The sequence below is a fragment of the Hakea prostrata genome, chromosome 7, assembly GCF_041222555.1.
Source record: "Hakea prostrata isolate BN-2017 chromosome 7, UWA_Hpros_2, whole genome shotgun sequence".
Lineage (NCBI taxonomy): Eukaryota > Viridiplantae > Streptophyta > Magnoliopsida > Proteales > Proteaceae > Hakea > Hakea prostrata.
The window spans coordinates 64,682,356-64,695,557 of NC_142606.1; the positions used below are offsets into that span (position 1 = coordinate 64,682,356).

The window sequence follows — 13,202 nt, forward strand, 5'->3', positions numbered from 1 at the left end:
ATTCCCAAACCCAATGCTTCAGATTTTTTTTGAGGGGTATGCCAGTATGGCAGCCATCTTACGGTAACAATTTCCAGTATTTGTAAGTGTTATCAGCCTTAAATCCTTAATATTAATGCTATTTCCTTTTTTCTAAAAAAAAAAAAAAAAAAAAAAAAAAACAACCAACTTTGAAGCTAGTTATGGGGTGGACGGTGGCATTGGTTTGCCTAATTGCCTTTCCACCAGGATTTGTTTACTTTTCAGAAATCACAATATCTGGTTGGTCAGATAATAAAGGCCGAGATATGTTTCTGGGTTGATTTAAAATGGGGGTGGCCCAGGCAGTTCTGAGCACTCTGCTTCCTGTTTTTCTTGCTTTAAGCTCCATCTGTAAAAGAATATATATATAATTCATGGCCTGCCAACATTGAACCTTAATTTTTGTTCATCAGATTTAAAAATGGTGGTTTGAGAACTATTTGCTGGAAAGTTATACAGTTTTATGTATTACACTGTTACATAAACGTGATGAACATGGAATGTAGCTTCCATTGCTGGCCTGAGCTTTTAAGCTTTTTCACTTTAAAGCATATCTTGACCCCTGTGGAGATACCAACCACAATTATTCTTTTTCTTATTCCTCAGGCTATATATACCATAAGCAACTTGATTTCTTCATTCTTTCATTTCCTTTTCCCGATTCATATCTCATTCTGTTCAGTCCCTCTTCCAGGAAAGCCATGAGTTTAAATGTTGTTTGGTTTATTGGGTTGTGTTTTCTTCTTCTTGGCCATGGAGTCCATATTGAAGCCTCTCACAAGGTTTTCTTACGGTTTCAATCTCTTGAGAAAACTACAGCAACCCATCAGCCTTTCAGAACCGGCTACCATTTCCAACCGGCCAAAAACTGGATCAATGGTTCTCCTTTTTCTTCTTATTTTATGTAGCTCTTATTTAACTTTTTCAGACATTTCCGACATTCTTCTTTTGCTGACTTTTGATTTATATTGTGGGCATGTCTCTGATTCTGGAATTGGCAAATGGATTTCATTGGATAAACAGATCCTAATGGTTAGCTTGAGTCACTTTGGATTTAATTTTAAGTACTAGCAATACAAAAAAAGAGAATTCACATTCAAGTTCTAACAAATCATGGTTGGGTTTGATGTCAATCTTGTTGCAGGGCCTATGATCTATAAAGGAATTTATCACCTCTTCTATCAGTATAATCCCAAAGGTGCAGTCTGGGGTAACATAGTATGGGCACACGCCACTTCGACCGATCTCATCAATTGGGCTCACCATGAACCTGCAATCTATCCATCCATAGAATCTGACATTAATGGCTGTTGGTCTGGTTCAACTACAATCCTTCCAGGGGAGAAACCTGCTATTCTCTACACTGGTATAGACCCACAAAAAAACCAGGTTCAGAATATAGCATTGCCCAAGAATCTCTCTGATCTATTCCTGAGAGAATGGATCAAACCACCCCAAAATCCTCTTATGATTCCCATTAGTGGGATCAATGCAAGCTCATTCAGGGATCCCACCACTGCTTGGAAAGCTCCTGATGGGAAATGGAGGGTGATCATTGGAAGCAGGACCAACCGTCAAGGGAAGGCAATTCTCTATAAGAGCAAGAATTTCATGAAATGGGAAAGAGTTGATCACCCTCTCCATTCAACCAAGAACACAGGAATGTGGGAATGCCCAGATTTCTTCCCTGTCTCTGTGAAAAGTGACGTTGGTCTTGACACATCTGTGGTTGGTCCTAATGTTAAGCATGTTCTTAAGGTGAGCTTGGATGACACAAAACATGAGTACTATACAATTGGTACTTATAAACTTAAGGAGGACAGGTATGTTCCAGACAAGGGTTCGATCGACAATGATTCAGGCCTGAGATATGATTATGGAAAATTTTATGCTTCCAAGACATTCTTTGATAGTTCTAAGAATAGAAGGATATTGTGGGGTTGGATTAATGAATCAGATATCGAAGACCATTCTGTGAAGAGAGGATGGGCAGGAGTTCAGGTAAAGTATATAGACTTTAACTAGTTCTGAACACCTTTGAGTCCCAAATTGCCTGTGCACTGTGAGGTCTAGAAGTGATAGAGTGACTGAGTTCTATATATTGTATTTGCAGGCAATTCCAAGGAATATTTGGCTTCACAAGTCTGGGAAGCATCTGGTTCAATGGCCAATTGATGAAATCCGGAAGTTACATGAAAAGCCAGTTGATTTGCACAGTACAGAACTGAAGAAAGGATCAGTACTGGAAGTTGCTGGAATTACTGCCTCACAGGTGAGTTTCTTAATCTGTTTTTCTCTACAGGAGTGAATCTAGTTACTGATAAGTTTCAGGCCCAAATGTTGCATCAAATGAATAAAATGTTCTTGCCCACCAGAAATCAATTTGATTTTCCTTTTTCAAACAAGGGAAGAGAAAAACAGAGTTCATCTGATTTTTTGCTTCTTTTAATTGCAGTTATTAACTCTCTCTCTCTCTCTCTCTCTCTCTCTCTCTCTCTCTCTCTCTCTCTCTCTCTCTCTCTCTTTTCTTTTGAAAGGCTGATGTGGAAGTCTCCTTTTCCTTGTCAAAATTGGAGAAAGCTGAGAACATGGTTCCAAGTTGGGATAATCCACAACTACTTTGTAGTCAAAAAGGGGCTTCTGTTAAAGGAAGTATAGGACCGTTTGGATTGCTAGTTTTAGCTTCTGAAGATCTGGAAGAACAAACAGCAATATTTTTCAGGGTATTCAAAGATAAGGAGAAATATGTGGTGCTTATGTGCAGTGACCAAAGCAGGTCAGTTTCGAATATTCTGATTTTCTTTTAATTCCATTTTAAAGATCAAGACTACCTTGGGCCATTACCTCATAAAACCCTAATTTTATACTCTAAACAAAACAGGTCTTCTTTGAGCAAAAATAATGTGGACAAAACTAGCTATGGAGCTTTTCTAGATGTGGATCCTAGACATGAAGAACTATCACTAAGGAGCTTGGTAAGTTGATCAAGGGTAATTGTTTTATATTTTCTTAATTCTCAATGGTCTTGATCTCAAAAAAAATTGCTAGGATAAGGCTAAGTTGAAAAATTACCTCCAAAACTCTACTCATACAAAAGCCTTCGGCACTAGGTTTGCCCTTAATTTTAGCAGGATTGCACTTGCTGTATATGTCTTGGAGCCAGCGTCATTTATAGAATATTGAATTCTCTAATTGTTAGATTTGCATATTGATATATTAGTCGAGCTTCATATTTTGCAGATAGATCACTCCATCGTCGAGAGTTTTGGTGGCAGAGGAAAGGTTTGTATCACATCTAGGGTTTACCCAGAAAAGGCTGTGTATGACAAAGCGCACTTGCATGTATTTAACAATGGAACGGAGGATATAAGAATCTCAAAATTAAAAGCTTGGAGCATGAAGAAAGCTCAAATCCTTTGAAAAGACGCAAAATGAGGAAAGCGAGATGATATATGTCACATAGATTATACGTATCTATGATAATAAAATGTTTGGTCCATTTGACAAAAACAAGAAATGTTTGGTCCATTGCAAATAATTTCACTCCACAAGTTGCCAGTCTACTAACAAGCAGCTTGGATTATGGGGCAGCTTTAAGTTTAATTTTGTATAATAATGAAATTAGTGTTTTAAAATAAAGAAAATGTATTAGAGACAGAAGAAAACTAGAATGAGATCAATCAAACTATTAATTGAGTTGAGTGCATTACATATTTATAGTAGAAATAGCATCTTCATCTGATATGGAAATATCAAAGTTTACAAAGAAATACACAATATGATTATTGCACAAAATAAGATGTCATTGATATAGAAAGATAGATTGCCACCCAAGATAGAAGGTGCATCGAATGAAAATATTGACTGCCAACATTGTGTATAGAGATGAATGTGATATTCAATTAATATGGAATGTAAATCACCAAGATTGAATCCTGAGGTGGTTGAGATCTTCAATTGGAAGTACAATATCTTTGGGGATGATGGACATTTACAATTAATATTATTTATAACACTTGCCCTTGGATGTCCATCAATATATAATGTACCTTGTTAAAACCTTACTAAGACAAAACCCTGTGGAAAAAAATCTTAGTAAAGAAAAAATAGTGTACATATATAAATAATATGTATAATTAACAGCCTCATTATAAAACCTTACCAGGAAAACCCAATGGGACAAAACTTTGGTGAAGGGAAAAAGAGTACAACAAGTATTTTATTCTCCCTGACGAAAACATCAGTGAATATCTTTGAGTCTGTGCATCCCAATCTTATGTACCAATTTTTCAGAATTTGAAGTAGGCAATGCCTTAGTAAATAAATCTTTCAATATCACTTGAACAAATTCAATGAACATTATTTTACAATTTTGTTAAAGATCATGGGTGAAAAAGAATTTCGGTGAAATATGTTTTGTTCTATATCTTTTGATGTATTCTCCCTTCAATTGAGCTATACATGCAATATTACCTTAATATAATATTGTTGAAACCCCTTTTTCTAATGGAAGACCGTATGTTTTCTGGATGTGTTGAGTCATTGATCTTAACCAATCACATTCTCGGCTTGCTTCATGAATCGCTATTATCTTTGCATGATTTGAAGAAGTGGCAACTGTAATTTATTTTGTTGAATGCCATGAAATAATTTTACTTCCACTTGTGAATAAATAACTTGTTTGAGATCTAGCTTTGTGTGGATCAGATAAATATCTTGCATCTGTATAACCAATAAGTTGATGTCCACATTCATTTGGATATAATAATCTTATATCAATAGTTCCTCAAAAGGTATCGAACTATATGTTTAACATCATTCTAGTATCTTAATGTTGTAGAAGAGCTAAATCTTGTTAATAAACTTACAGAAAATGCTATATTCGGTCTCGTACTATTAGCAAAATATATTAATGCCCAAATTGCATTGAGATATGATATTTCAGGATCAAGAAGTTCTTCATTGTTTTCATGGGATAGAAATGGATTTTTTTTTTATGTCAAGCAATCTTACAACCATTGGAGTACTCAATGGATGTGCTTTATCCATATAAAATGACTTTAAAATCTTTTGTGTATAAGTTGATTGATGAACAATATTTCATTTGTCAAATGCTCAATCTGCAAGCCAAGACAATACTTTGTCTCTCCAAGATATTTCATTCCAAACTCTTTATTCAAATAATCAATTGCTTTTGGAAGTTCTTCAGGAGTTCCAATAATATTTAAATCATCAACATATACACTTATTATAACAAAGTTAGATTCATATCTTTTAATAAAAGCGCAATAATAAATTGGATCATTTTGATACCCTTCATTTAATATAAATCCACTAAAGAGATTATACATTATATGCCATGATCATCTCTGAAGTCTTATTAAACAAATTTTCTAGGAATTTTTATGTGCTTTAGGTATTTTGAATCCTTCAAGGATTTTCATATAAATTTCACATTCGAGTGAGTCATATAAATAGGCTGTAATAATATCCTTTAGATGCATATCAAATTTCTCAGCCATATTAATAAAATATCAGAAAGTGATTGCATCCACCATAAGAGAACATATTTTCACATAATCAATGCTAGACCTTTGCGAAAATTCTTGTGCCATAATTCATGCTTTATAGATCACGATTTCATTCTTTTTTCTATTTCATTTTCGCACAAAAACTCATTTGTACCCCATTGGCTTTATACCTTCAGATGTTTGGACTATAAATCCAAAAACTTTATTTTTTCAAGCGAATTCAATTTTGTTTGAATTTCTTCTTTCTATATTGGCTAATCATTTCTTTATTTATATTCATCAACAAGTTTATGTTCAAGATTCTCGTCTTGTTGCATTACTTCTACAATAACATAATATGCAAAAATGTTGTCGACAACTTTATATTTTTGATTCCATCTTTTTCTTGTAATGACATAACTAATAGGGATCTCTTCATTATTTACAGGTACCTGAACCCATTTTATGGTATAATAGAAAGTTATGTTTTCGGGATTTTCATAATCAATTGTTTCTATATTATGACAATTTTGATCATTTGTTTCTATAACTTTCATAGGATTTTATCATTGGAACAAGTTGGTATTCTATGTTTTAAACGTGGTTTAATTTCATTTGCATGATAGATTGTCCTGCCAGAATATTAATCAAAATTGGAGCATTTTGAACTGGAATATAAGATTTAGTAACTCTTGGCAGGTCAACCAAATCGACAGTTGATTCATAATACTTTGTAAATGCATTATCTTTTGAACTTCAGGTTTACAATGCTCAGTGCAAGGATCTAAATGAGATAATGATAATGCATTCCAATCAATATATTTTTCCAATTGTTTATTCTCTCCCTCTCATGTTGGAAAAATGAATTCATCAAAATGATAATCAACAAGTCTTGCTTTAAATAAATCTCCAATCATTAGTAAGATATTGAATTATATAAAGAGATTCATATCTAACATATATTTTCAACTTTATTTGGAGACTCATATTTGTGCATTGTGGTGGAGCAATTGGAACATAAACAACACATCCAAAAATTCTAAGATGAGAAATATTTGGCTTCTGACTATAAGCTAATTATAATTGGGATAATTTATAACAAATTGTTGGTCTGATGTGTACAAATGATGTTGTATATAAAATAACATATTCGATGCCGACACATGGAATTTTGTTATCATAAGCAATGGCGTAGCTATTAATTGGAAACATTTAATAAATAACTATATCAAACCATTTTTTGTGTAAACATGAGCAACAGATTATTCAACTGTGATTTAAGTTATTATACATGAATCATAAAGCTTGAGATGTAAATTCACTAGCATTATCAAGATAAACTGTCTTTATCTTATAATCCATAATTGTGCTTTTAATCTAACTATTTAACCAAACAATCTCGCAAACAACAAATTGTGAGTTCATAATGGACATACAAATGACCATTTTATAGATGCATCTAGTAAAATCATATATTATCTGAATGGTCCACTTGATGGGTGAATGAGTCAATATTTTACCTAGTATATGTTAAAAAACATAGAATGTTCAATCTCAACTTTAGCTAGTGAATATCTAATAATAGATTTTCCTTAAAAACAAACAACATAAAGAAAATTCACTTAATTGAAGAATTTTCTAGTTTTTCAATAAATGACAAATGAATTTTTAATAAATTTTCACATTGTATTTGATATAGGATGGTCCAATTGGTCATGCCAAATAATAAAACTATCATAATCAATGCTCTTTTGATTTACCAAAGCATTTGTTTCAACCATGCAAATATTCGTGTAGTATAAACTAGGATAAAATATCTAACACTTTTATAGTAATGTAACGCCCTGATTCTCAATATGGAAAATTAGGTTGATACTTAACCCAAGAATCGGTTTCTTTTAGGTAGCGAGCCTGCCGTGATAATGATCATAAATTAAACTTGAAGAATTTAGAATATTTAAGCAGCGGAAGTCTATTTTTAAATTGTAATAAACTGAAATATTTCTATTATTCTAAAATATCCAAAATAAAGGGTTCGACTATTACATTTATCAAATAAAACATTTCATCACAAATTACCTAATTATTTATAGATAGATAAAAAACATATTTTATGTCCTTAACAAATAATATATAAATGAGGTTCATCAGCAAAATGGGCTTCTTCTATCTCACGACCCAATTCCTCAAGGTCATGTCCTACACATTCACCATCTGGAGAAAAATATTGGGAAAGTTTCGAAAAACTTAGTAAGATCAAATCCAGCAAGATATCGACATGTTTGAAATAATGTATCGAAATAATACAAGAAATACAATTAAATGAAATAAATAATGCAATAATGCTAATGCACAAAATTATTATTTATCTTATTTGGAAACAATACGTTGCCGCATGCCGTTACATGGCCTGCACGCATTATACAACCCTGATATGTGTGTTGATACCTCCAGTGTTATCATGGATTTTCTCAATAGAAAGGGATGAAGATTGATCCACGTCGTTATGTGGTTTGCACGCATTACACACCATCCAATTCTCTATTGGACCATGATAAATGGAAAAGTTTATGTCTTCTTCTTTTTATAATGCAATTTAAAATGCAATACTAAATCTTGATATTTATGAAAATTTATAAAAGACAATAAATCAACATATAGATATAACAAAGGATTTGCAATATAGATAAAAATAAAGCACAATCGTGCAAATTTGTAAATAGCATGAAGGACTCTCACTTGCAATACATATCAAGATGAAACACAATATTTCAAACTATAGATAATATGAAGAATTATTATTTGTAATTTATATATAAAAAAAGACAACATATCAAATGTGTAGATATAGTGCGAGATTATCACTTGCAACATAAATCAAAATGAAGCACAATCGTTCAAACTTGTAGATAACATGAAAGTTCTCACTTGCCTTCACGATAGATTCAATATTAAAACATTGCAATGTTTTAAGCGGTCCAATAAAATACAAACTATTACAAACGATTATAGTGAACGGATTCAGTTTAAATAAAAAGAAATTTAGAAATTTTTATTGATTTTAGAGAGAAATGAACTCTCTCTCTCTCTCAAAAACACACACACTCTCTCTCTCTTCTTTGGAAAAATTTCTCCCCCTTAAGGTGAATCCCTCCCCCTATTTATATGCAAGAATTGATATAATAATTTAAACAATTTTAATTAAGTAAACTAATAAAAACTAAACGCATTGATAAATTATTAAAGAATTAAGTATTGTTTAATATATACAAATTAATTTATTACATTACAGTTTAACTCTTAACATACTTTGTTTTCTTAAGTTTACAACAAAATGAAGTGTTAATTTTCTAAATACTTAAAGTATTGATTATAAAATATTTAAAATTTATTAAGCTAATAATAATAATAAATATTTACTGATATATAATTCTTAATTTAATATTTAAGTTCATTTAAGTAAATTGAATAAAAACGATTCACTTATTTAGTTTCATTACTACCCCTTAATTAATTAATTAATTAATTAATCATTATTTTATTATTTTCTAAAGAAATGGTAATTACTATGAAGCAAAATATTATAACTAAATAATATAATTAATGATTATTTAATGAGAACAATTGACCAAAATACCCTTAGTAGAATCTAGGGGTATTATAGTCACATTGAGAGTCCTTATTATTCTCTTATTTATTTTCATCATAAGAACGATAATTATTTCGTCTTTTGCCTCATCCTCGTCCACAGTCATAATCACGACTATAAATTTGCCTTTTTTCAGGCTTATCATAAATTACTACATTTACTTCAAGGAATGGATGAACTTCATAATTAATTTATTTTTTTCCATTAAAAACTCATTATTTTGTTCACTCACAATGAGGCATGAGATCAATTTAGATAATCTTTTAAAACTTTTTTCATGATATTGTTATTGTAATAGCACATTTGAAACATGAGAAGTTGAAAAAATGTTTTTCTTTCCAGTAAATCCTCATCAATAATATTTTCTCATACATAATTTTCATTGAAAACTAATTTTAAAGTTGCAGAACTGTTCTTATTTATAGTTTTAAATCTTGCAACTTCATGTGCATCTGCAAAACTGTATTCATTTACAGTTTCAAATCTTGCAATTTCATGTGCATCTGCAGAATTGTATTTATTTGTAGTCTCAAATGTTGAAACTTCAAGCATATCTAACAATATTAGTGGTGCAAAATTAACAACCATTATATACAATAAATAAAACCATAATGTTGAGATTGATTAAATGACAAATCACAATTGTTAAGGCAACCTAATATCTTATAACTTGTTTGACTCTTAGATTCAATAAATCACGTACTTTAATGACAATGCACTTACATTACAAGATAGACAAGACAAACTCCATTGTTTATAGAAATGCGTGGGGAGGTCAATCATTCTTTTTATCTTGGAAGATAAAACATAATGATACATAATTTGTCGTCTTTCTTCTCAAAACACAATACTTTGAGCGGAGTTGTGCTGATAACATATTATAAAATAAATAAAATATATTAGAGACGAAGAAGAAAATTAGAACGAGATCAAACAAACTATTCATTGAGTTGAGTGCATTACATATTTATAGTTGAAGTAACATCTTCTCTGATATTTTAATATATGATTATTGCACACAATAAGATGTCCTTGATATGGAAAGATAGATTGTTGCCCAAGATAGAAGGTGAATAGAATGAAAATATTAACTACCAACATTGTGTAATGAGATGGTATGATCTTCAATTAATATGGGAATGTAAATCACCAAGATAGTATTATAACAATTAGAAAATTACTTGTGTTTTTCATTATTGTGTTTCAATAATTTTGATTAGCAAAAAGGATATTTAGTTGGGTGGAAAATAATCTTATACGTGGGCTTTAGCTTGGGCTTGGGATAGTGCTTATGCCTAACTGCCTAAGTGGAAAGACAAGTTAAATGGTCATGTTTCTATTACTCTATATAATCGATATATAGGGAAGAATGCGTTGATTTGCCACCTTTTTAAGGAAATTAAATGCTCACCATTCATGATGTTTTTTTGAGAGAAAGAGATTATTGTTATAAATAATATTGTTTGTGGATGTTCATCACCCTCCAAATAGATAATACCTAAAGATGTAACTTTCAACTTAAGATCTCAGTCACTTCAGCGTACAATTTTGACAACTCATATTTTCATATTAACTAAAGATTATAGCCACCTCAACGCACAATTATCAATTAATATTGCTGAGGAGTTGTAGATGAATTGATTGTAAACTCATAGGTCTATATGTAATTTGCTCTCTTTAATGTAAGGTTAATTCAAATTGAATTCGATTGAATGGAAAGGTGAAATAAATATTTTTCATTTTATATATGCATAAAAAAGCAAGGATAACATGAAAAAGGAACAACATTTGCCAAGAAAAAAAAAGTAGAAATAGAAGAAAAGACAAATGTATTGTAGATGTGTCTTCCCTATTTCAGATATCTACCCTAGTACTTTTGTATCCCAAAATTCCCTCTCACAGTTCATTTGATATAGACCGCCTGGGTCTCTTTATGTTAGGCAGCTTGAGAGGAAAATTTTGGGGGTACAAGGATACTGGGGATAGAAGATCTGGACTCATGTCATCCTTGTGAAAGATTACTGTCATGCTATCTCTTCACTTGGTGGAGTGAATATGGACTTCTTTTAGACAAGGAATGAACAAGGAATGCAAATTAAGACCCTCACAGGCTCACATGCACAAAGAAAAGACAGTGACTAGTGGCTGTGACCAGAAGGGGAGACTGATTTCTTCTTCATGCCTATAATGATGATAATATAAAGCTCTCTAAACTTCAATTTCCTTCTTTCTTCTCTGTTTTTACATCTCACGACAGAAAGTTGAAAACCCTAATCAAATAAAAACTTAAACCTAAAATAGAATTGCATAGCAGATCAAACCTGCATTAACCACGATCAATTGAACAAACAACAAAAAAATTTCTCCGTTTAGAGACTAAAAATCAGCGATTCACTTCTCAAAGTCGACGTTGAAGAAAGAAAGTCGATCACCAACCACAGTCAAAAAAATTGTATTGCCGTCTTCTGCTTTCAAGCTACTACTTTGTGCTTCCTTTTTTGAAGAATATAACCTAAACATAAAGAAAGCTTGAAAACAAAATCGAAGGAGAAGGGCATAGGAAGGTGAGGTTGTTGATCAAGATTGCAATAAACTCAACAGCTCCATATGTCGATCCTCGAATTCTCAAATCCATCAAATTGGTTGTTCGTTCCTCTGATGCCGAAGTTCGACTCTCCGTCACAACCCTAATGGAAAAGATGAAGAAAATCACTCTTAGGTTCTTATTTTTCGTCGTTGATTTGTCAACCCCTTCTTGTCTAATTTAGATTTCAAACTGGTTCCTTATCAAGAGCGTTGATGGGTTCACAATACATGGATTTGGGATCTGAGATTATCTTTGAAAGGGGAGCGGCGGTGGGCGCCGGCAATGGAGTGGCGGTGGTAAGAATATTGTTTGCAAAGGTGGGTGGGAAAAATAAACATGTGGGCTGGGCTGGGGGAGAAGGAAAGAAGAAAAATGATTTTGTGCAAAAGTGTTATAGGTCACACTTGGTTGGTTTTCACATTTTTTCACAAAATTCCACTTATTTTGTGGGATTTTAAAAATGCAAGGAGTGAAAAAGTTAGCATGCCACCTCAGGGATTTAAGGAAACTTGTTTGCTAACTTTCCCACCCCACCAAATAAGCCCCACTTATGGGATTTTATAGAAAAAATTGTTTTCTCAAACTTTTTCTCACTCCTTTTTTTCCCACCCCACCTTTATTCCAGCAAACAAATAGTGTCATAAGGGGTTAGGTTACTTAATTGAGTGAGAGGGTATTTTAGTTTTTTACACGTACATGGGTATATTAGTCATTCAAACAACAAAGTTAATTGTAAAAATTTTGACACCAACAATGGGTAACTTGGAATTATACAAACTTCAAGGTGGGCATCCTGGAATTTTGTCCACTTAAGTGGGCATCAAGAATTATAGTCTCACTTAAGTAGGCTTCCTGGGAAAAAAAAAAAATCTAATATATTAATTTAATCAACTGCAAAAGTTCCTCATTTAGATTGGTATTGGTCAGCTTTACGGTGGCCTTCGATGTTTTTGTATCTGATTTTATTACTTCAAGGCGCCTTGTACATTATCTCTATTTAAAAAAGAATGTAAGGGGATGTAGCTCAGATGGTAGAGCGCTCGCTTAGCATGCGAGAGGTACGGGGATCGATACCCCGCATCTCCAATTATTCCTCGTACAATCTACATTTACCCGGCCACACCTTTTTGATTAATCTACATTAGGGGCGGAGGGGAGGGCCGGGGGGGGGGGGCCCCCGGCCCCGGGCCCCCCCCCCCCCCCCCCCTCATTTTAATTCAACCATATTTTGAATTAATGCGCATTGATAGTGGATGTTCGGAAATATGGAGGAGAGCGAATCTCTGGGGAATTTGGGGGGTGCCTCGGGAATCTGTCTTCTTGCGGTTGAAGCCTCTTGAAGTGTCTGTCAATGGGGAAAATTTCTTATGCGGGAGTAGTGGGGACCTCGGTGGTACCTGAGATTGATTCCCTCCCTTCTCCTATACAGGCGGGA

General features: G+C 32.8%; 1 protein-coding gene and 1 non-coding gene across 2 annotated transcripts; both read left to right on the forward strand.

The window, feature by feature from the left end:
* The first annotated feature begins 1,128 nt into the window (after positions 1–1,128).
* LOC149011694 (beta-fructofuranosidase, insoluble isoenzyme CWINV1-like) lies at positions 1,129–3,834 on the forward strand. The gene is made up of 5 exons (XM_089163800.1): positions 1,129–2,022; positions 2,135–2,293; positions 2,559–2,797; positions 2,903–2,996; positions 3,262–3,834. The coding sequence occupies exons 1-5, from the start codon at positions 1,135–1,137 to the stop codon at positions 3,439–3,441; spliced, it is 1,560 nt and encodes a 519-aa protein (XP_089019926.1). The 5' UTR covers positions 1,129–1,134; the 3' UTR covers positions 3,442–3,834.
* Positions 3,835–12,780: 8,946 nt separating this feature from the next.
* Positions 12,781–12,853, forward strand: TRNAA-AGC (transfer RNA alanine (anticodon AGC)). Its single transcript has one exon. It is a non-coding gene; the product is annotated as a tRNA-Ala (tRNA).
* The last annotated feature ends 349 nt before the right edge of the window (positions 12,854–13,202 follow it).

What these genes read in the sequence shown, in the direction of transcription:
- LOC149011694 (XM_089163800.1), top strand. Translation starts at nt 1,135, where the DNA reads ATGGTTGGGTTTGATGTCAATCTTGTTGCAGGGCCTATGATCTATAAA. An exon ending in GAGGATGGGCAGGAGTTCAG is followed by an intron (nt 2,023 to 2,134) that starts GTAAAGTATATA and finishes TTGTATTTGCAG; the next exon opens with GCAATTCCAAGGAATATTTG. An exon ending in ATGTGCAGTGACCAAAGCAG is followed by an intron (nt 2,798 to 2,902) that starts GTCAGTTTCGAA and finishes TAAACAAAACAG; the next exon opens with GTCTTCTTTGAGCAAAAATA.